This window comes from Diadema antillarum, unplaced genomic scaffold (assembly GCF_040938485.1).
Source record: "Diadema antillarum isolate AM-2024a unplaced genomic scaffold, OU_Dant_1.0 scf00000032, whole genome shotgun sequence".
NCBI lineage: Eukaryota > Metazoa > Echinodermata > Echinoidea > Diadematoida > Diadematidae > Diadema > Diadema antillarum.
This window is the reverse complement of record NW_027270921.1, coordinates 852554-874105: the sequence shown is the minus strand read 5'-3', so window position 1 is coordinate 874105 and position 21552 is coordinate 852554. Positions and strand designations below refer to the sequence as shown.

General features: G+C 40.4%; 1 protein-coding gene across 1 annotated transcript; it reads left to right on the top strand.

Annotated features, from left to right (window-relative positions):
* The first annotated feature begins 334 nt into the window (after positions 1–334).
* LOC139741901 (MAP kinase-activated protein kinase 5-like) lies at positions 335–21063 on the top strand. Its single transcript, XM_071652477.1, has 11 exons — positions 335–465; positions 1952–2308; positions 3007–3096; positions 4437–4532; positions 5065–5145; positions 6396–6583; positions 17123–17243; positions 18446–18576; positions 19208–19326; positions 20102–20206; positions 20894–21063. Exons 1-11 carry the CDS (start codon positions 439–441, stop codon positions 20983–20985), a joined length of 1407 nt encoding a protein of 468 aa, XP_071508578.1. The 5' UTR covers positions 335–438; the 3' UTR covers positions 20986–21063.
* The last annotated feature ends 489 nt before the right edge of the window (positions 21064–21552 follow it).

Below are 21552 nucleotides of genomic sequence, written 5' to 3'. Positions count from 1 at the left end.
GGAGTATCGTGCCTTCCTGTATGAAAGGGAAACCTCGGCTGCACTGCTGATTGTTGTTGCTATATACACCAAACCAGTAGTGTGGAATGTGATAATGAAATTATTTCGTCGTGTAAACAGTACATGCATGGCGAAAAAGCAATCATTATTCATTTACTAGTACAATGTACATGTATTTACTTTTAAATACGATTAATAGAGAATGGCCAACAACGACTTGATTATAGGCTAGCAATAGCACAAGCCATTATGCAGCTCTATGCACAAGCCGCACCGCACATTATCGTACACAAAACAGTAACAATAAATGAATGAGCACAAATTGGAAAGTGGGATCCCCAGCACTGCATGGCTGAGCTGTCTATAATTTCAACAAGGCATGTTTTTGCAGCATTTACGGACTAGTGCTGGTAGCCGCCTCTACAACCTGTCAAAATCATGAGTGGCCAATCCATCAAAATAAAGGTAAACTAATAATTGTGTTTGAATGATTGATCTCTACTGTCACTGACCAAGAAAAGTTTAGCCTTGACAAGGTTGCGTGTGAAGTGTAACGTTAGTTAACGTTGTACTGCAGTCGACAGACTCCAGAGTAGGCCTACAGACAATGCAATAGTCTTGACATGACAGTGCGATGTGCTGGACAACAATGATTGGTAAGGAGTGGTATATGATTATGGTCTGGTTTTGCAGTCAACCTTTTGCTGGATTCTTTGTCATTAATTTATGTGGCGAATGCGCTGCTGCTGGTTATCAAACTCTTAGTCTTAACGTTAGTCGTCTAGCTGAGCTGGTTTAACATGCCTCAATCAATCAAAGTCTTCATAGCATAATGAGGGGGGGGGGGGGGGGGGGGGGGGGGGGAGGGGCGTGGGCCCCCTGCCCCACTTTTTTTGCACCCGTTCACAGGGCTGCCAACATTGGAAACTAGTTGAGACTACGAGTGAGACTCCCATAGTCCAATGCTATAATTTGGGAGTCAAAATGAGTGGGATCAATAGAAATGCATGCAAATGAAATAAAGTTTTAGACTAGATCTAGAGTGAGAAAGGACCAAAATGAGTGAGTCTCACTCTCAATGAGTGAGAGTTGGCAGCCCTGCATTCACAGGAATATATAAATTTGGCATTAATAATCTAACGTTACATAACTCTTTTAGCGTCACCAGTTTGGGGCCCATTTTTTTTTTTTTTTTTTTTTGTTCAACCCCAGACAGAAGTGACACCAGAAAGAAAAATAGATTGAATTCATTGATGCCGATAACTTTGAGTCAACAGGGGTTGAGTGCAGTAAGCCTTTTGACGTTTTTGCTCTTATGAGTATGAGAAAGATGGGTTGAAGACCTTATTTTTTTTTTTATGTAATTATTTTTTTTTTTGCTTGTCAGCTGAAGAAACCCAGAACTCCGAAGTGGCACCTGTTGTTGCGCTGAAGGCCTTCTTTTTTTTGTTAGCTCATGAAACCATGACTCCCCCCACTGTTGAAAATGTGGTGTTGGCCATGTTTTCTAGGGTTTTTTTTGGGGGGAGGGGGGCAAAAAGGGGCACGTCAAATGTTCAAATTTCCCATAAGTAGCATTAGAGGCCTAACTTTTTTCTTTTTTTTCTTTTTTTTAGAAATATGTCAGGAACACAAACCGACCATGCATGATTCAACCAGAATGCCGTAGAAAATATGAACAGCTGCTACATGTAAAAACCTGAACACTTTCGCGCACGGCCGAACTTTGGCATGGGAGATCGAACCTTTGTGCAGGTGCCAACACATCACATTTGATTGTGAGGTGCTGGACAAGGATAAGAATCAGGGTTTCATGAACATTAATTACAAATTCACCATGTAGGTTTTGAGTTTGTTTGCGCATATTTTTGGTTCACTCTGTCCTCCATGGCAACACTTCTTGATAAATGTTTAATGCTCCCTGGATGAATTTCTGACATCTTACCATCAGACTGCTTCCATTTTGGAGGACTACTCCATTGACTGGACCCAGAAGTTGGGGACCGGCATCAATGGTCCTGTTCGGCCCTGTCAGCACAAGACCACCCAGGAGCGGTTCGCCCTCAAACTCCTCCCAGACAAGCCCAGTGCCCGCACCGAGGTCATGCTCCACGCTCGGTGCAGCGGCCACCCCAACATCGTGAAGATCATGGAGGTCTTCTCCAACGAGGTCCAGTTCCCGGGAGAGCCGTTCCCCAAGAGCCGCCTCTTGGTCGTCATGGAGCTCATGGACGGGGGAGAGTTGTTTGACCGGATCAGCAAACAGAAGCGGTTCACAGAACGGCAGGCTGTCATACTCACTAAGCAGGTACTAGACTTACCAGTATGAGATAACTTTGATGCTAGACGACATTAGAAATTTTTTCTGTAGGAGGATTTTAAACAAGCATGTCTACTAGTTTGTATGTAATGTCTACCTTGCCTGCTTCTCACAGAGATAATTGCATAGAGAATTAATGGCAACAATTATTCAAGAAGAATTTTACTAGCAATAGATAAGATGAACTTAGTGGTGATTCTTTTTCTTATAAACATGTCATTATTGGAGACAGTATGAATGACCTGGTATGAGAATAAAAGTTGTGCTTCGGCACCTCCATAGAGTGGTAAAATCAATATTTCAATGTCACCTGAAATAGTACTTGAATAAAAGTACAGTTAAGTAATTATTAGTGACAACGGTTAATGGATATTTCCCCTTTCTGTTACTTTTGTTTCAGGCAAGTAATGAATGTTTTAAACTAAAGAATCTGATGGCACATGAACATTTCTGGCATAACAATCATTATTTACTGTATCAAATTGATATATTGTTATGATATTGAGCCTGCATACAAATGACATCTTATCTTTCAATAAATCTTTGTCAGCTTTAGATGTTTGGGTATTCGAAAACAACTTGATTAGCCAAGCTTGCACTTAAGAGATTCAGACACAGCAACTGTATACCATCATATTGATATGTCTCAATATTGATATGTTACTATTTTTCCCTTGCACACTCAGATTGCGTCTGCTGTTGAAAGGTGCCATAGTCTAAACATTGCACATAGAGATCTCAAACCAGAGAACTTGCTACTGAAGGACAATTCAGAGGTACCACTACTCTTACCACTTTCTGATTTCCAGTACAGCGGACTTCCGTTGTAACAAAGTCCTTGGGACTGGCAGTTTTCTTTCATTATATCGAAATTTCATTATGGCCGAACAAATAAACAATAAAAGACATAGAGCCGATTATATTGCGGCCTGAATTTTTATTTCGTTGGAACCGCAATTTTGTTATAACTGTGTTTGTTATAAGGGGAGTGCACTGTATATTACAACTAAGCAATGCTTTTAAAAATGGCTAGTGAAAGAACAGGAAAACATGGAGAATAGTCTGATGTTTCCTGAAATTGATGATGTCAAAGAAGATTTTGTGTACATGTGTGCAGACAGAACAGAGCTCTGCTGTATGCACAGAATTGTGTTAATCAAATCATAGCCCTGGCTTTATAGTCAACCATATCAAAGTTGTGAATGTGATTTATTGACTGTGTTTTTGTTTTGATTACTGTAAAAGTGGATATTTTCGCGCGACTAATTTTTCGCACTTGGCCAGGCAAGAAGAGTTTTGCATGTTTTTAATTCCGCCGAATCAAGACATCACGCGCGGGAACATATGGCAAGCAAAAATATTTGCGTGCTTTTATTTTCGCGCTAGTTTTTGGTTGCGCGAAATGTGTGAAAATTTCAACACCGCGAAAATTTCCACTTTTATAGTAGATTTTTTCACTCGTGTTGTCATGTATGAGAATGTGCATGATAAATCATTGAGAATAAGATAAATTTATCCATCGCCATAATTTTTTTTTTTTTTTTTTTTTTTAAAGAGCTTACTGGTAAGTGTGTGTTACATTCAAATGTTTTATGAAAAGGCAAAGTTTTCAGTGGTGACAGTATTGCACATGTGGGTTTATTTGTACAGGCATTGTGACAATCATACATTTTGGATTGCGGTAATCACAACTGCTAGTGTTGTCAATAGGAATCTGTCAAGAGTAGTCGTACAATTTTGGATATTTCAAGCACTTCTTGTTTTGATGATTGTAAAGCGCTTCAAAACCCATTGTATTAAGCACTAAATAAATATTTCATATTATTATTATTATTATTATTATTATTATTATTATTATTATTATTATTATTATTAATCATGAGAATGACTACAACCAGTTGAGATCTGAGATTGATGAAATAAGGAAGGGGTTTTTGTGTCTTTTTTTTGTCTTTGTTCAGTCTGGAAGCTATGACAGCCAGGAGAAATAGTACTATGATAAACTCTGTTTATGATCCCAGATATAGAATGATGATAACTTAAGTTTGGTTGAACATTTTCATCACAGACGTGGTTCTGTTTTGATTGTTTTCAAACTTTTTATTTTCAATTTCAGGACTCCCCAGTCAAGCTGTCAGACTTTGGATTTGCCAAAGTTGACGATGGAAACCTAATGACACCTCACTTCACTCCGTACTACGTAGCACCTCAGGTAAGCTTGCGTTATCCGTCTTTCACAGCCATTTGATTCCATGCCTTGTAACAAAATATACATAATTTTTAAGTGTGAAAGGGATTTATGCATGGAGGGCATTTAATTTCATTCTTGAAATGGGCACAATTTCAGTGTAGAGAAGAGAATGCTTAGTTTCATTTTGTGCAAGTTCTTGTAGAAAAAGGTCTGAAGGGACATGCTGAGGAACCTTGTGTTGAAATAGCAGCATGTAATAATGTAAAATGGATAGGTACATTGCATGGTACCAGGATGATAATGTGGGCATTGGGGAGCATAACAACTAGAAAAGAAGAGCTTCTTTTTATCGCTATCACTGTGACCCCCATCCATGTGGTGGGTTCTGTAAGTTTTTAGGGTTTATAATAGTCTGTGTGTATCAGCAGTTTTCTTTCACAGTAGGTAAAACATACCATCCATGAACTTCTGAATATAGTGACTGAACCCAGCCTCTTTCAAAAGGAATTTTGCATGCTGTAATCAAAGTTTTCTCAATGTTTGCCTACTCCAGGTTCTAGAAGCCCAGAAGAGACAGCGAAGAGAGCAAAGGAATGTCATCCAAATGGCCCCCAAGCCATACACCTATGACAAGGTGAGAGTCTGCATCAGTGAACCGTTTCATTATGGAGTGCCAAAGTTATGGTGTCACAGTCTTATGTTATAGATTGGGTTGGAACCAGGTGTGAGCATACTGTAAAACACAATATTTCACGGCATTGAAATTTTCACGAATGGGAGCCGACGGCATTATTGGCAGCATAAATTTTTCGTGAGTTGCCTCTAACATTGAATGCATATAGTGTAGACAAGATATTTAGCATGCATTTTAATTTCGCGAATCTCGGCTCTCGCGAAATTTGTGAAATTAAAATGCGCGCGAACATCCCTCGTTTTACAGTATACTTTTGGGCCAGGTGAGGTTGTTTGAAACCAATTTCCATGACAGTGAATGGCTATGACATCATGCTTTGGTACTTTCTACGAGGAACTTTGAGATGAAGACTGTTTAAAAAGTCTTTCCAGTGTATCTTTGGGAGGATTTTGAGTAATTGTTAGAGATTAATTGAAGATTGAAGATGGAATTAGCTACTGCTATTACAGTGCACTCCCATTTTAACGAACATGTTTACAACGAAGTAAAAATTTAGGCGGCAACGTTATCAACCTTATGTATTTTTTATTGTTTATTTGTTTGGTTTTAAAAGAAATTTCGATATAACGAAAGAAAATTGCCAATCCCGAGGACTTCGTTATAACGGGATACCACTGTATTGCTGGTGTTGTCATTCGCCTGTCATATGACAGCTACCAGGGCCCACTGCAAGGAGTCAACGAGGAGTCTTTTGAAGCCCTTGTCAATCCAGATTCCAATATGAACTGAGTGGATCTGCTTCAGTGCTTTTCGGAAGTGACTTTGATAGCTGCTACATGTATCTCATGCATATAGAGAAAAAGAAGAAGTGATAGAGTTATGTTGTGAATATTGTGACTAGCTGAGGAGACTTTTTTCCATCAGACTCAGTAGTGAAAGTTTCAATGTTGATGTATTCCTACTTGCTGCAACTGCTCATTCTTGTTGAGATTGGCTATCTTGCAAATACTATCCTTGTGCCATTTTCAAAACAATGCTGGGGTGAAATTCCCTACATTATTATGTTGTTGCACGATGGAAAGTTTGAATTCTTCACTCACCACCATCACTGTAATTGAGATTGCAATGTATTGATATCAATAACAAAGAAAGAACATTCATTGAAGAAAATAGTTCATGGGTATCATAAATCACAGCAAGAAAAGGAGACCTTATCTACATAATATGTCAATCATCAAAATCATTGGCAGGGGTGTGACATGTGGTCCATGGGTGTCATCATCTACATCATGCTGTGCGGTTACCCGCCCTTCTACCCGGACACGCCCAGCCGCCAGTTGTCCAAGGACATGCGACTCAAGATCATGGCAGGCCAGTACGAGTTTCCGTCGGAGGAGTGGGCCCTCATCTCAGACGAGGCCAAGGACGTGGTGAAGAGGTGAGCGTTAAAAGCCTTTCACCCCACAAAATTTTAGGGCATAGTCACGCAGCATTAAAGCCCTGGAAGCGTGGGGAAACATAGGTAGTCCAAGTGAATTCGCTGCCCACTGGTGGCATTCAAAAACCAAGAATAGCGCCCGTCAGCCACATGTCAGTAAATAAGGGCATCGAAGCATGAGCTCACATCAGTCATCTATAACGGTCCAGTCAAACTTCTTTGCCTGTGCATGTACAAGTTTACATAGAGATCAGTGATAAAGCTGTACACAGTATGTTGCAAGGATTCTCAAATATATCTAAACCTGGCCAGCTTTCCCACTCCTTGGTATCCCCTCGCTACCAGGCCTTTAATGTATCTCATCAGTCTACTGGGCCTTTAATGTATCTCCTCAGTCTACTGGGCCTTTAATGTATCTCATCAGTCTACTGGGCCTTTAATGTATCTCCTCAGTCTACTGGGCCTTTAATGTATCTCCTCAGTCTACCACGCCTTTAATGTATCTCATCAGTCTACAAGGCCTTTAATGTATCTCCTCAGTCTACCGGGCCTTTAATGTATCTCATCAGTCTACTGGGCCTTTAATGTATCTCCTCAGTCTACCGGTCCTTTAATGTATCTCATCAGTCTACTGGGCCTTTAATGTATCTCCTCAGTCTACCGGGCCTTTAACCCATCCACATACGGGCCTCTGTGTAATCTGTAATATCGTGCCTGCCTAGTAAGTTGGCCATGAACTTGGGCGCGATCTTCCCTACGGCGCGATCTACACGCGAAGAGCATTCATACGTCATGGAAAAAACTGCCTGTGTCATTCCCACTAGGCAGGAGGGATGATGCGTGTACACTCGTGCTAATATGCACTTAGTTGACTCAATACAGCACTAGTTTATGTGAATTTTATGAAAAGAAATAATAAATTGTGCAGGAATTATGAAAAAATATTGTTTCTGTGTATTTCATTGATAAATCCTCTTCATTTCAAGCCATCTGTAATCACATCTTACCCACTTGCGAATCGACGTGTCCATAATGTTCTCGAGCCCCACCCCCCGCCCCCCGAGATAGCTCTGGAACATTCCATTCAATGACGGGGTTTTTATTTTGCAACGTTATCTAATTACTCTCATGTAAGCAAGTTCTTGCTATGGCTAATCTATTTTGTAATGTATCATAATCTATCTATGCTGAGATAGCCTAATTCAAATTTGCAGAGACATAGAAAAAGATTTGTTTTACAATCGTGATACGTTCAACTACTCATTTACCCTGTGCTGAAATCCGCATGTCTGCTCCGCACATGTTATCGCTATCGCTCAAACTTCGATCGCGATGGCTTGTGTGTGTACACAGCTCAGAGTACAGGTACACAGTGCTAGTGTGACGTGTGTGGAGAAGCATGGGGCTGAGAAAACCCGGGACTCCACGTGGTGAAGTAAAAAACAAATCGGACGTTCGAAGTCGTACATTCAAGAGCTAAAACAGACAAATAGCGAATTCAAAGTCCACTGAAAAGGTCTTGACATTGTAATGTATGTTCCAAAATCATGTCTGGCTTAGTTTTGAGAGAATTTTCTACACGCACGAGATCAGGAATGAGATCGGTGAACTGGCTAACAACGTGTGTACTGTGAACATGTGACTGGCTTGTGCACATGGCCTAGCTAGGTGATCGTGAGAGTGCGGCAAGAACGCTAGGAATGCACCCGAGATGCGGTGTGTTGCAAATTCTTGGGGTGAAATTAGACTTCCTTGTTCAGCCCGTCTAGTATCTATATTTTTTTAATAATTCTAATTCTTCATAAAATCACGATAAAAAGACTTCATATATTCATTTTATATTTTAGAAGCGTAATATGAAATATTTTGGGGTTTTTTTTTAGTCCAAGAAAAAAAATAGTTTGAATAAAAAAAAAATAATAAATAGTCGTTCTTGACTCAAGTCTAATTTCCTGCGCCTTCTTGCAGTTACCCCGCAGTTGCCCATGGATACGATGCATAAATAATCAGCTGTTTACTGAGTCGTACTAGTGTACCACCCTACTGCTCTTGTTCAAATTGAGAGGATTGTTATTTTATCGGCGGCACTTAGTTTTATAACCTCATCCAATAAAAAGACAAATTCAAACATCAAATGGTGTGACAGTTTTTGTCAGAATTCCCTATCAATTTCAACTTGTTGCCAGGATAGTTTTCAGATTTCACTTGCTTCATTATCGAAGCTGTTTGACATTTGAAAGAACTGCTCCATAAGAAATCACCTTTCATTTGTTATTTATTTTCACAAACAAGTATTTTGGTCACTTGAATATTTCTTATTATTACTTCAATGTCATGATATTTCATGATGGTTATGTATTCTGTCTTTACATGGCAAGATGGGATTTTTTTTTTTCCATCCAGGGTCAAAGAAGAAAGTGACAGGAAGGAAACCAAAAGGATAGGGAGGAAATGAAAAGGATACAATGAAACACCTGATCAGCAGGCTCTTTTTTATTACAATGGTGAATGCAGTACATCAGAATTTAAGTACAGTTCTAAATAATTTATCAGTTGAAAAATGAGCAAAGAAAATGGATTTCATCGAGTTCTAAATGAAAACTAAATTAGCATCGCCATTATGATTTAGATCTAGAACCTAGTGCTAGTACTACAGAATAGACCTGATGCAAACTTGTTGTCAAGCTTTTGGTTGAGTTTCTTCAGAGACACGAATTTTGGTAGCACAATACCCGAGTGAATAAGAAAAAGGAAAAAAAATATAAATACACAACTGTAATGCAGGTCTCTAGACCACTCCCGTGCACGAGCGAGCATCAGCCCCCGTTTCTTCAGTGTCACTCTAGCTCTCGTCATTGGCCTAGGCTAGGTTACTCGTGTCGTAGTTTTACTCGCCATCATCAATGTCATACATGGTTACACAAAATAAATTACATCTTGCCATCACCTCAACCACAGCAAAACCCTGAATATCACTCCCATCATAGTCACTCTCAGCTCACAAAACATATCAGCAAACGATACAGACATCGCAGACCTAGCTAACTACCACTAGCTCTAAACATAGTTGTAACTACGCCACGTTAGACATTAGTTGTACACAAAAATGAAACGGAGGTGAAAAACTAGTAATGAATACACGAAGATCATCAACGATGGCATATTACCGTAGAAAAAAATACACAGAACATCTTGCACCCAAAAAAAAAATCGAGGTAAAAAACTACGATGAGAAAAACTAGGGTGAAAACACGATGCTTGGAAGACGAACGATGAAGACACTACGGCAAAAATGCTTACACGGAAAACAAACGAGTGGGTACCACACAAGCTACGATGTTTGCGCACATACGTAGATAAGCTACATCGTGTTCAATCAAAAAACTCAACAAACACTAGGACAAAAACTCACCTCTAAATTGTTGCAAACGCGATAATCACTTAGAAAAAATGAACAAAACACTCTCAGAAGTACGATTGTACTCTGAGAATGAAAGATATAGAATGATACGAAAGCAAAAGAGAGAAAAGAGAGAGAGAAATGGACGGGAAACCTAGAGAAGTTACCCACACTCACTAACGTAAATGGAATTCGACACACACACCGGTACCCCCGTGCCCGCCCCAGCATAGCATAGCAGTACACGTACACACACAAGGAGATATCGTCAAGCACTCTATGAGGAGATCGATATCACGATACCGCGCGTAAGAAATCACTGCAGTTGCTGGGGCAACAAAGATACATGCGCGCTGTAAACATGAATATTGATTAGTTTCTCAGCAGGCTCGAACCCCTGGCAGGTGTTTTGGCCAATAAGAGACATTCTAAAATATGTTTCTTTGCATAAATTATTTTTCTGAGTCCCAGTAAGGATCTCTGTGATTGGCTAAAATTATTCTACAGCTCCTGGCCAAGCCTGAGGTCCTAGGATGCCCTCTTTTGGTCATAAATAATAAAAACCACGTTTTTTGTGGGAGCTGACGGGGATGGGTTAATGTATCTCCTCAGTCTACCACGCCTTTAATGTGTATCTCCTCAGTCTACCATGCCTTTAATGTGTATCTCCTCAGTCTATCGGGCCTTTAATGTATCTCATCAGTCTAACAGGCCTTTAATATATCTCATCAGTCTACCGGGCCTTTAATGTATCTCCTCAGTCTACCAGGCCTTTAATGTATCTCATCAGTCTACCGGGCCTTTAATGTATCTCCTCAGTCTACCACGACTTCAATGTGTATCTCCTCAGTCTATCGGGCCTTTAATGTATCTCCTCAGTCTACCGGGCCTTTAATGTATCTCCTCAGTCTACCGGGCCGTCAATGTGTATCTCCTCAGTCTACCGGGCCTTTAATGTATCTCCTCAGTCTACCACGCCTTTAATGTGTATCTCCTCAGTCTACCATGCCTTTAATGTGTATCTCCTCAGTCTATCGGGCCTTTAATGTATCTCATCAGTCTAACAGGCCTTTAATATATCTCATCAGTCTACCGGGCCTTTAATGTATCTCCTCAGTCTACCGGGCCTTTAATGTATCTCATCAGTCTACCGGGCCTTTAATGTATCTCCTCAGTCTACCACGACTTCAATGTGTATCTCCTCAGTCTATCGGGCCTTTAATGTATCTCCTCAGTCTACCGGGCCGTCAATGTGTATCTCCTCAGTTTATCGGGCCTTTAATGTATCTCATCAGTCTACCAGGCCTTTAATGTATCTCATCAGTCTACCGGGCCTTTAATGTATCTCCTCAGTCTACCACGCCCCTTCAATGTGTATCTCCTCAGTCCATCGGGCCTTTAATGTTTCTCCTCAGTCTACCGGGCCTTTAATGTATCTCCTCAGTCTACCGGGCCTTCAATGTGTATCTCCTCAGTCTACCGGGCCTTTAATGTATCTCATCAGTCTACCGGGCCTTTAATGTATCTCCTCAGTCTACCGGGCCTTCAATGTGTATCTCATCAGTCTACCGGGCCTTTAATGTATCTCATCAGTCTACCGGGCCTTTAATGTATCTCCTCAGTCTACCACGCCTTCAATGTGTATCTCATCAGTCTACCGGGCCTTTAATGTATCTCCTCAGTCTACCGGGCCTTTAATGTATCTCATCAGTCTACCGGTCCTTTAATGTATCTCCTCAGTCTACCGGGCCTTTAATGTATCTCCTCAGTCTACCAGGCCTTTAATGTATCTCATCAGTCTAGAGGGCCTTTAATGTATCTCATCAGTCTACCGGTCCTTTAATGTATCTCATCAGTCTAACGGGCCTTTAATGTATCTCCTCAGTCTGCCGGTCCTTTAATGTATCTCCTCAGTCTACCAGGCCTTTAATGTATCTCCTCAGTCTACCGGGCCGTTAATGTATCTCATCAGTCTACCGGGTCTTTAATGTATCTCATCAGTCTACCGGGCCTTTAATGTATCTCCTCAGTCTACCGGGCCTTTAATGTATCTCCTCAGTTTATCAGGCCTTTAATGTATCTCATCAGTCTACCGGGCCTTTAATGTATCTCATCAGTCTACCGGTCCTTTAATGTATCTCATCAGTCTACCGGGCCTTTAATGTATCTCCTCAGTCTACCGGGCCTTTAAAGGACAAGTTCACCTTCATAAACATAAGGATTGAGAAAATGCAGCAATATTAGTAGAACACATCAGTGAAAGTTTGAGGAAAATTGCACAATCGATGCAAAAGTTATGAATTTTTTAAATTTTTGTGTTGGAACCGCTGGATGAGGAGACTACTACAGCTTGTGAGTCATATGCGTACAACAGTATAAAGAAAATGTAAAAGAAAATTCAACATATTTTCACTTTTTTGGCATAATAAAAGTGCACTTGACTTGCCTCTTTCTAAAGGCAGGGGGAATAATATTACCCATAACATTTGTCGGTAACGAGTCAGGGGAATGTGTACTTTTTTCAAAAGATGGAATTTTGTGAAATTCTCTTTATATTTTCCTTATATTGTTGTACGCATGTGACATCTAAGTTATTCATACACTGCAGTAGTCTTCTCATCCAGCGGGTACTGCACACAAACTTAAAAAATTCATAACTTTTGAACGGATTGTCCAATTTTCCTCAAACTTTCAATGATGTGTTCTACTAATATTGCTACATTCTCTCAATCCTTATGTTTATGAAGGTGAACTTGTCCTTTAATGTATCTCCTCAGTCTACCGGGCCTTTAATGTATCTCCTCAGTCTACCGGTCCTTTAATGTATCTCATCAGTCCACCAGGCCTTTAATGTATCTCCTCAGTCTACCGGGCCTTTAATGTATCTCATCAGTCTACCGGGCCTTTAATGTATCTCCTCAGTCTACCGGGCCTTCAATGTGTATCTCATCAGTCTACCGGGCCTTTAATGTATCTCATCAGTCTACCGGGCCTTTAATGTATCTCCTCAGTCTACCACGCCTTCAATGTGTATCTCATCAGTCTACCGGGCCTTTAATGTATCTCCTCAGTCTACCGGGCCTTTAATGTATCTCATCAGTCTACCGGTCCTTTAATGTATCTCCTCAGTCTACCGGGCCTTTAATGTATCTCCTCAGTCTACCAGGCCTTTAATGTATCTCATCAGTCTAACGGGCCTTTAATGTATCTCCTCAGTCTGCCGGTCCTATAATGTATCTCCTCAGTCTACCAGGCCTTTAAGGTATCTCCTCAGTCTACCGGGCCGTTAATGTATCTCATCAGTCTACCGGGTCTTTAATGTATCTCATCAGTCTACCGGGCCTTTAATGTATCTCCTCAGTTTATCAGGCCTTTAATGTATCTCATCAGTCTACCGGGCCTTTAATGTATCTCATCAGTCTACCGGTCCTTTAATGTATCTCATCAGTCTACCGGGCCTTTAATGTATCTCCTCAGTCTACCGGGCCTTTAATGTATCTCCTCAGTCTACCGGGCCTTTAATGTATCTCCTCAGTTTATCAGGCCTTTAATGTATCTCATCAGTCTACCGGGCCTTTAATGTATCTCATCAGTCTACCGGTCCTTTAATGTATCTCATCAGTCTACCGGGCCTTTAATGTATCTCCTCAGTCTACCGGGCCTTTAATGTATCTCCTCAGTCTACCGGGCCTTTAATGTATCTCCTCAGTCTACCGGGCCTTTAATGTATCTCATCAGTCTAACGGGCCTTTAATGTATCTCCTCAGTCTGCCGGTCCTTTAATGTATCTCCTCAGTCTACCAGGCCTTTAATGTATCTCCTCAGTCTACCGGGCCGTTAATGTATCTCATCAGTCTACCGGGTCTTTAATGTATCTCATCAGTCTACCGGGCCTTTAATGTATCTCCTCAGTCTACCGGGCCTTTAATGTATCTCCTCAGTTTATCAGGCCTTTAATGTATCTCATCAGTCTACCGGGCCTTTAATGTATCTCATCAGTCTACCGGTCCTTTAATGTATCTCATCAGTCTACCGGGCCTTTAATGTATCTCCTCAGTCTACCGGGCCTTTAAAGGACAAGTTCACCTTCATAAACATAAGGATTGAGAAAATGCAGCAATATTAGTAGAACACATCAGTGAAAGTTTGAGGAAAATTGCACAATCGATGCAAAAGTTATGAATTTTTTAAATTTTTGTGTTGGAACCGCTGGATGAGGAGACTACTACAGCTTGTGAGTCATATGCGTACAACAGTATAAAGAAAATGTAAAAGAAAATTCAACATATTTTCACTTTTTTGGCATAATAAAAGTGCACTTGACTTACCTCTTTCTAAAGGCAGGGGGAATAATATTACCCATAACATTTGTCGGTAACGAGTCAGGGGAATGTGTACTTTTTTCAAAAGATGGAATTTTGTGAAATTCTCTTTATATTTTCCTTATATTGTTGTACGCATGTGACATCTAAGTTATTCATACACTGCAGTAGTCTTCTCATCCAGCGGGTACTGCACACAAACTTAAAAAATTCATAACTTTTGAACGGATTGTCCAATTTTCCTCAAACTTTCAATGATGTGTTCTACTAATATTGCTACATTCTCTCAATCCTTATGTTTATGAAGGTGAACTTGTCCTTTAATGTATCTCCTCAGTCTACCGGGCCTTTAATGTATCTCCTCAGTCTACCGGTCCTTTAATGTATCTCATCAGTCCACCAGGCCTTTAATGTATCTCCTCAGTCTACCGGGCCTTTAATGTATCTCATCAGTCTACCGGGCCTTTAATGTATCTCCTCAGTCTACCGGGCCTTCAATGTGTATCTCATCAGTCTACCGGGCCTTTAATGTATCTCATCAGTCTACCGGGCCTTTAATGTATCTCCTCAGTCTACCACGCCTTCAATGTGTATCTCATCAGTCTACCGGGCCTTTAATGTATCTCCTCAGTCTACCGGGCCTTTAATGTATCTCATCAGTCTACCGGTCCTTTAATGTATCTCCTCAGTCTACCGGGCCTTTAATGTATCTCCTCAGTCTACCAGGCCTTTAATGTATCTCATCAGTCTAACGGGCCTTTAATGTATCTCCTCAGTCTGCCGGTCCTATAATGTATCTCCTCAGTCTACCAGGCCTTTAAGGTATCTCCTCAGTCTACCGGGCCGTTAATGTATCTCATCAGTCTACCGGGTCTTTAATGTATCTCATCAGTCTACCGGGCCTTTAATGTATCTCCTCAGTCTACCGGGCCTTTAATGTATCTCCTCAGTTTATCAGGCCTTTAATGTATCTCCTCAGTCTACCGGGCCTTTAACGTATCTCATCAGTCTACCGGTCCTTTAATGTATCTCATCAGTCTACCGGGCCTTTAATGTATCTCCTCAGTCTACCGGGCCTTTAATGTATCTCCTCAGTCTACCGGGCCTTTAATGTATCTCCTCAGTTTATCAGGCCTTTAATGTATCTCATCAGTCTACCGGGCCTTTAATGTATCTCATCAGTCTACCGGTCCTTTAATGTATCTCCTCAGTCTACCGGTCCTTTAATGTATCTCATCAGTCTACCGGGCCTTTAATGTATCTCCTCAGTCTACCGGGCCTTTAATGTATCTCCTCAGTCTACCGGGCCTTTAATGTATCTCCTCAGTCTACCGGGCCTTTAATGTACAGTTGAACCTCTCGCATCCGGACAAGTCGGGACCGGGGCTCATCCGGATAAGGGATTTGGCCGGATATGGGAGACTCAATGCTTTATATATGTACATAATACTTACACATGTACTGATGTAGCCCATTGTAGTACCACATGTAGTTAATGTGTATACTGCAACCTTTTCATTGTTACACTCAGTAACAGACCCCAAAATAGAGGTTCGTGTTTGCAAGAATGAAATTATTTTCTTTTATAAATTCTTGGGATGATTTACCTAAATAATTATTAAGAAATGTATCAAGTATATGTAATTCATGTGTGTTTGTGTAGGAGTTCTCAAGGAGTTGGGAATCCCCCTTTCCTCTCATAATTATTATAAAGAAATCACGGCGAAATTGCGTCCGTATAATAGAGAGATCCGGATAAAGGGAGGCCGGATAAGAGAGGTTCAACTGTATCTCCTCAGTCTACCGGTCCTTTAATGTATCTCATCAGTCTACCGGGCCTTTAATGTATCTCCTCAGTCTACCGGGCCTTTAATGTATCTCCTCAGTCTACCGGGCCTTTAATGTACCTCCTCAGTCTACCGGGCCTTTAATGTATCTCCTCAGTCTACCGGTCCTTTAATGTATCTCCTCAGTCTACCGGTCCTTTAATGTATCTCCTCAGAGTACCGGGCCTTTAATGTATCTCCTCAGTCTACCGGGCCTTTAATGTATCTCCTCAGTCTGCCGGTCCTTTAATGTATTTCCTCAGTCTACCGGTCCTTTAATGTATCTCATCAGTCTACCGGGCCTTTAATGTATCTCATCAGTCTACCGGGCCTTTAATGTATCTCCTCAGTCTACCGGGCCTTTAATGTATCTCATCAGTCTACCGGGCCTTTAATGTATCTCATCAGGAACATGCAATCACGGATTCAGGCAGTACTTCCATTCCTAATCACTGGTTGTCATAATATCCTTATCTTCACTTTGAATGAAGGTGCGTCATCATGTTTCTCGTAAAATTCCTCAACTGTTGTTGTGACTCCTGTGACATACATGCAGCAATGTATTCAATGCATTGCATTGATAGTGTGTATTGCTTTTCAGTGTTCAATAGACCATACCTCATGAAGGCAAAGTTAATCGTTTTTTAAGGGCTGTACACTGTATGATTGAACTTAGATGAAATATTGACTTGGTTCCAAAAGAATACAGCTTTCGTTTCAGTCAAGAGATTGTCCAAAAATCTTGCAACATTTCTTTGGGCTTTCTGTGTTTTAAGGCTGTTTGATGGAAGAGACTGATTCTCTGTCCAGAGTTATATATGCATGGTCTTTTTGCAAACTGTTCTTTTCATACTGATGGAACCACAGATGCTATACTCTGAATTCCCATACTTTCAGTGGGTGATAGCAAGTTTTTCCACCTGTTTTTGCTTGCAAAGCTGTACAATTACTTAGTCACGTCGGTATGTGCATGTGCAAACTTTATTAACAGGCTACTGAGAGTGGATCCTGCTGAGAGACTCAACATTGAAGAACTGGTATCTCACCCGTGGCTGAGGGAGAACTCTGCTCTGAACACAGAGCTTCACTCACCAGCCATCATGCTAGACAAGGTGACGTTAGTAGTCATACAGGTTATTCCCCAAACATGATTGATGCTTGTGTGAGTACATTTCATCATGAGATGTCTCATTCAGTATGAGAAGTTTATATGATTATGATGTCTATAACTACCTGTATACATAGTGTTAATTCTTGAGAACGCATCATCAAGATAGATCATAATGTCCTTAAATTTCATATTTCTGGTGTTTCTTATATGTATATATGAAACTTTCCATATTTCCATATAATTGTATAGCAGTGCATAATCATGTCAGATGATCCATTGTATTACAGCTGTATATTGTCAAGGTGGGAATTTTTCGTGGTGTTAAAAGTTTGTGCATTTTATGTGACCTGAAACTCGTGTGACAATAAAAGCACACAAATGTTTCTGCTTTCCATGTGTTCCAGTAGTTGATGTCTTGATTCCACAGAATTAAAAACAGGCAGAACTCATCTTATCCGGCCAAGCACGAAAAATTACTCACACGAAAATATCCACTTTTACAGTATATATCATTATCTGCTTACAGAATGACACATGTGGGCAAGTAAAATCTAAGAAAGCTTGGATAAATCACATCAACTGGAATCATGATCTTCATTAAAATGAATTTTCATTTGGTTTTGCCATAGCTCAGGATGATACATTAAAGTTCTGTCACCTACTTAAAGGAGACCTCTGGATGATTTTCAGACTTTAACATTTGAACAACTATAGATTAGTTATACCGAGTACAGAGTTTCAGAATTTGCAGTGATTGGGTTGAGGAATATTCAAAGAATGTTTTAAAAATTTACAACAAATTGCAATGAACAAGGATGATGACATGCCAGCCTCACCATAAGAATGCATGAGTTGGGGCTCAAGGAAGCAGAACAAAAGAAGAAGGCATGCATATATTCTTCACAGGTGAATTTGTTGAGCAAGTGGTATTGTAATGGAATTACACTGCTACATTTTCGAAATATGTGAGGCTCTGATGTCATCAACATTGTTCAGTGTAATTTGTTTAAGATTTTCAGTTAACTGGTTTCTCTTCTCAAGGACCACAATAAATTCCACGATTCTATACATGTAGTTGTCGATTTATGTACTACATGGTGTGAAATTATGAAAATCGTCTGGAATGCCCCTTTAAAGAGATGGAGGGGATTAAAAGGAAGAGTATTGAAGAAGTGTTGTGTCTTTACCTGTCATGTTTTGCAGAATATCTTGGACAATGCAAAGCAAGTGCACAGTGAGCAGCTGACCAACATGCGGATACCAGAGTGCAAGGTGATGCTGAAACCGGTTGCTAAGGCAAACAATCCCATCGTCAGGAAGAGAATACACAGCAGGTGAGAGATGGACTCCAGAGAAAGATACTGATAAATCTGATAAATCAATTCCCATGTTGACCCCCCCCCCCCCCAAATAGAAAGTATCATTTGTAAAAAGTGTGTTAATGCTCCAGATCAAGTACTGTATAAGGTGTTATTTTCGCGAGGATTTAATTGTCGCAAATTTCGCGAATCTCAGTTTGATCGCGAATTTAACAACAAGCGAAAATGTCTCCATGCGCTAGGATAATAGTGCATTTACGTTACCGTCGGCGTCAGTTCGCGAAAACATCTCGCAAAAATGTCTATGACCTCATTCGCGAAAATATTTGTACGCGTGAAAATAACAGCGTATACAGTATAAGCTTGTCAAATTTCCCTACCACGTGTGTGTGTGTGTGGGGGGGGGGGGGGGCACCCCAATCCACCCCCCCATATCTTCACTCCTTCGCTATGTCTTTACTCCAAACTGTCACAGCCATGCATTGTGCACCTTAGCAGACTGACAACATTCTTGAATAAATCTTGGAAAGAAATAAAGCAAGTTCTTGTGAATATATTCATGTAAAATATAAATGTAATTGAAATACAAAGTTGTTGATGGTGACATGTCTATTCTACTTTAAACCATGGCGTGAATACTCTTCAGGGGACAATCCGTGGACAATAGGACCGGTGAGACCCAGCCGCCAGTCAAGCAGAAGAAAGAAAATGATGGAGTCCGATGTCTGAGGGATGTTATTGCACACTGTATAGTCCCACCTAAAGGTACATAAGAGTTTTTAGTTTGCCCTAGTTAGATTGCATGTATGTGTTGAATTACTGCAAGAATAGCTGCTAACAGGATGGAGCTTTGAAGAAAAGACAACCGAAATGAAAAAAAAAAATGTATTTGATAAAAGCTACAAATTGAAGCAGAACATGGTGCCATTATCACTACAATCATGTAAGCACTGGTAGGGCTAATGCTATCACTAGAATGTGGAAAAATTGTCGTAGTTATTGGATTTAGCAAGCATTTGACCCCAAAGTATTCATTTTTATATGAATATGCTAAAGGTGTGCTGTATGGTATTTTCTCGCCATCGAGACTTTAATGGCATATTTGTTTTATAATTTCTGTTGAGACCTAATGAAATGTGTATATTTGTTTTAGTTCGATACCCAAATAATACAATTGTATAGAAAGCAATGTTGTCTTTAAATAGCTGTTATGTAATAAATTGAATAGTTTTACAGACAGTGATAAGATTTATTAAATAGTAGATGTGTATTGCCAATGTGTACACACAGTGAAGCTGTGCATCTAGGGAATGTGTTGGAGAGGAAATGTACGAGATAGATTCGATAGCAGGATGCAGTTTATAAAGTGCCAAGTGTGCATACAGGACAGTGCAGTATATGAAGTGCCATGTGTGCACATGTTAATGTACTATGCCATATCTCTAGATAATCTGTAAAGTGAATGAAAGGATGGACAGATATCATATCCTATTTTCTAGATCTTTATCTGAAACTGCTGTCACTTCTTCTGTGTTCGCAGATGCTAATGGCGAGGATGCTCTATGTGAGCTGATGAAAAGAGCGTGTCATCACAACCAAGACTGCCCCTCCCTAGACAAAGCCTTAGAATCCCTGTCATGGAATGGTATGTTCCATTTCTGCATCATAGAGTCGACACACTGTATCATCCATTTAGAAACCAAGCGAAACTGGTACTTGTACATTATCCTTATTGTAATGAATGATGCACATTTTTTAATTGATCTGCTATTCCAACTGTTGATACTCTTCAGGCAATCACCATTAATACCAACATTATCATTAGTGCAATTGATTTTGTTGTCAATTTTCCTGTTCTAATCTTTGCTTTTGAAATGTTGGTATTATTTTGCTCACCCAGACTGTACATAGACATGTTAAAGCAGTTTCCTGTCACCCTATCTTTAAAAAAAAGTGCAATTCCATTTTTCTTTCTCTCTTTCTTTTGGTTAAATTCCCTAAATAATAATGCATGCTTTGCTATTGTCGACTCCACTAGTTAAGTTGTTTACCGATGATACCAGTAATTTAGTGACAAAATGTTCTTATTCTCTGTGTGTGTCATTTCATTTCTGTCATGAACAGTGAGGTTATGTTCAGTGTCAAGTCTATTTATATAGTCTATACCCATTTGCTTGTGTCTTCATTCCACTTTTTTCATCATAATTCATGCTCAGTTGCATCTGATTTTTGTAAAACTTACCCCGTGAAATTGAGACATGTGTTGAGAGTGGAACTCATGTGGCTCCACAATACCGACATTGCTTTACATCGTTCTTCCATCCTGGTACAGGTCAGCAATTTGCCGACAAGGTAGACCGTTCCCAGCTGGCTCTGCTGCTGAAGGGCATCGTTGACTTGAAGTGCTCTTCCTCAAATTGTTGACACAAGATGCTATGCTTTGGGAGCAGCCATGATCTTCCTAATAGTGTGTTCGTGTGTGTGAAGGCTGCGATTGTCATCACCCAGCGCTAGCAGAACAGGATCGAAAGGGGTAAGGGATACAACGAGACTTGATGGGGAAGGGTGAGGGGCATGATGCAGACAGTACTCCAGTAAGATTGATTAACACATTGCAAGCAAAAGTCCGGATGTCTCCATGCCTCCTGGGTCAACACTTGCTAGAAAATGAACAAGCAGCTTACTTAATACATGACACAATATCATTGATGTGAAGAAATTGCCTCTTCCCCGTGCCCTGTTCACATGTTATAGCAAAGAGCAGAGGTTTTCCAGTGCAGGAGGGCTTAATATCTTTAAAAGTGGGCCCATCTTGTTGTGTCCCCATGACCAGTCCGCATGCCATGGCAAAGAGCAGATATTGTCTATTGCAGGAGGAGTTAATATTGTTTAAGGTGGGCCCATCTTGTGTCCCCATGACCAGTCCACATTTAAAGCAGATAGCAGAGATTGTCTATTGCAGGGGGAGTTAATATCATTCAAGGTGGGCCC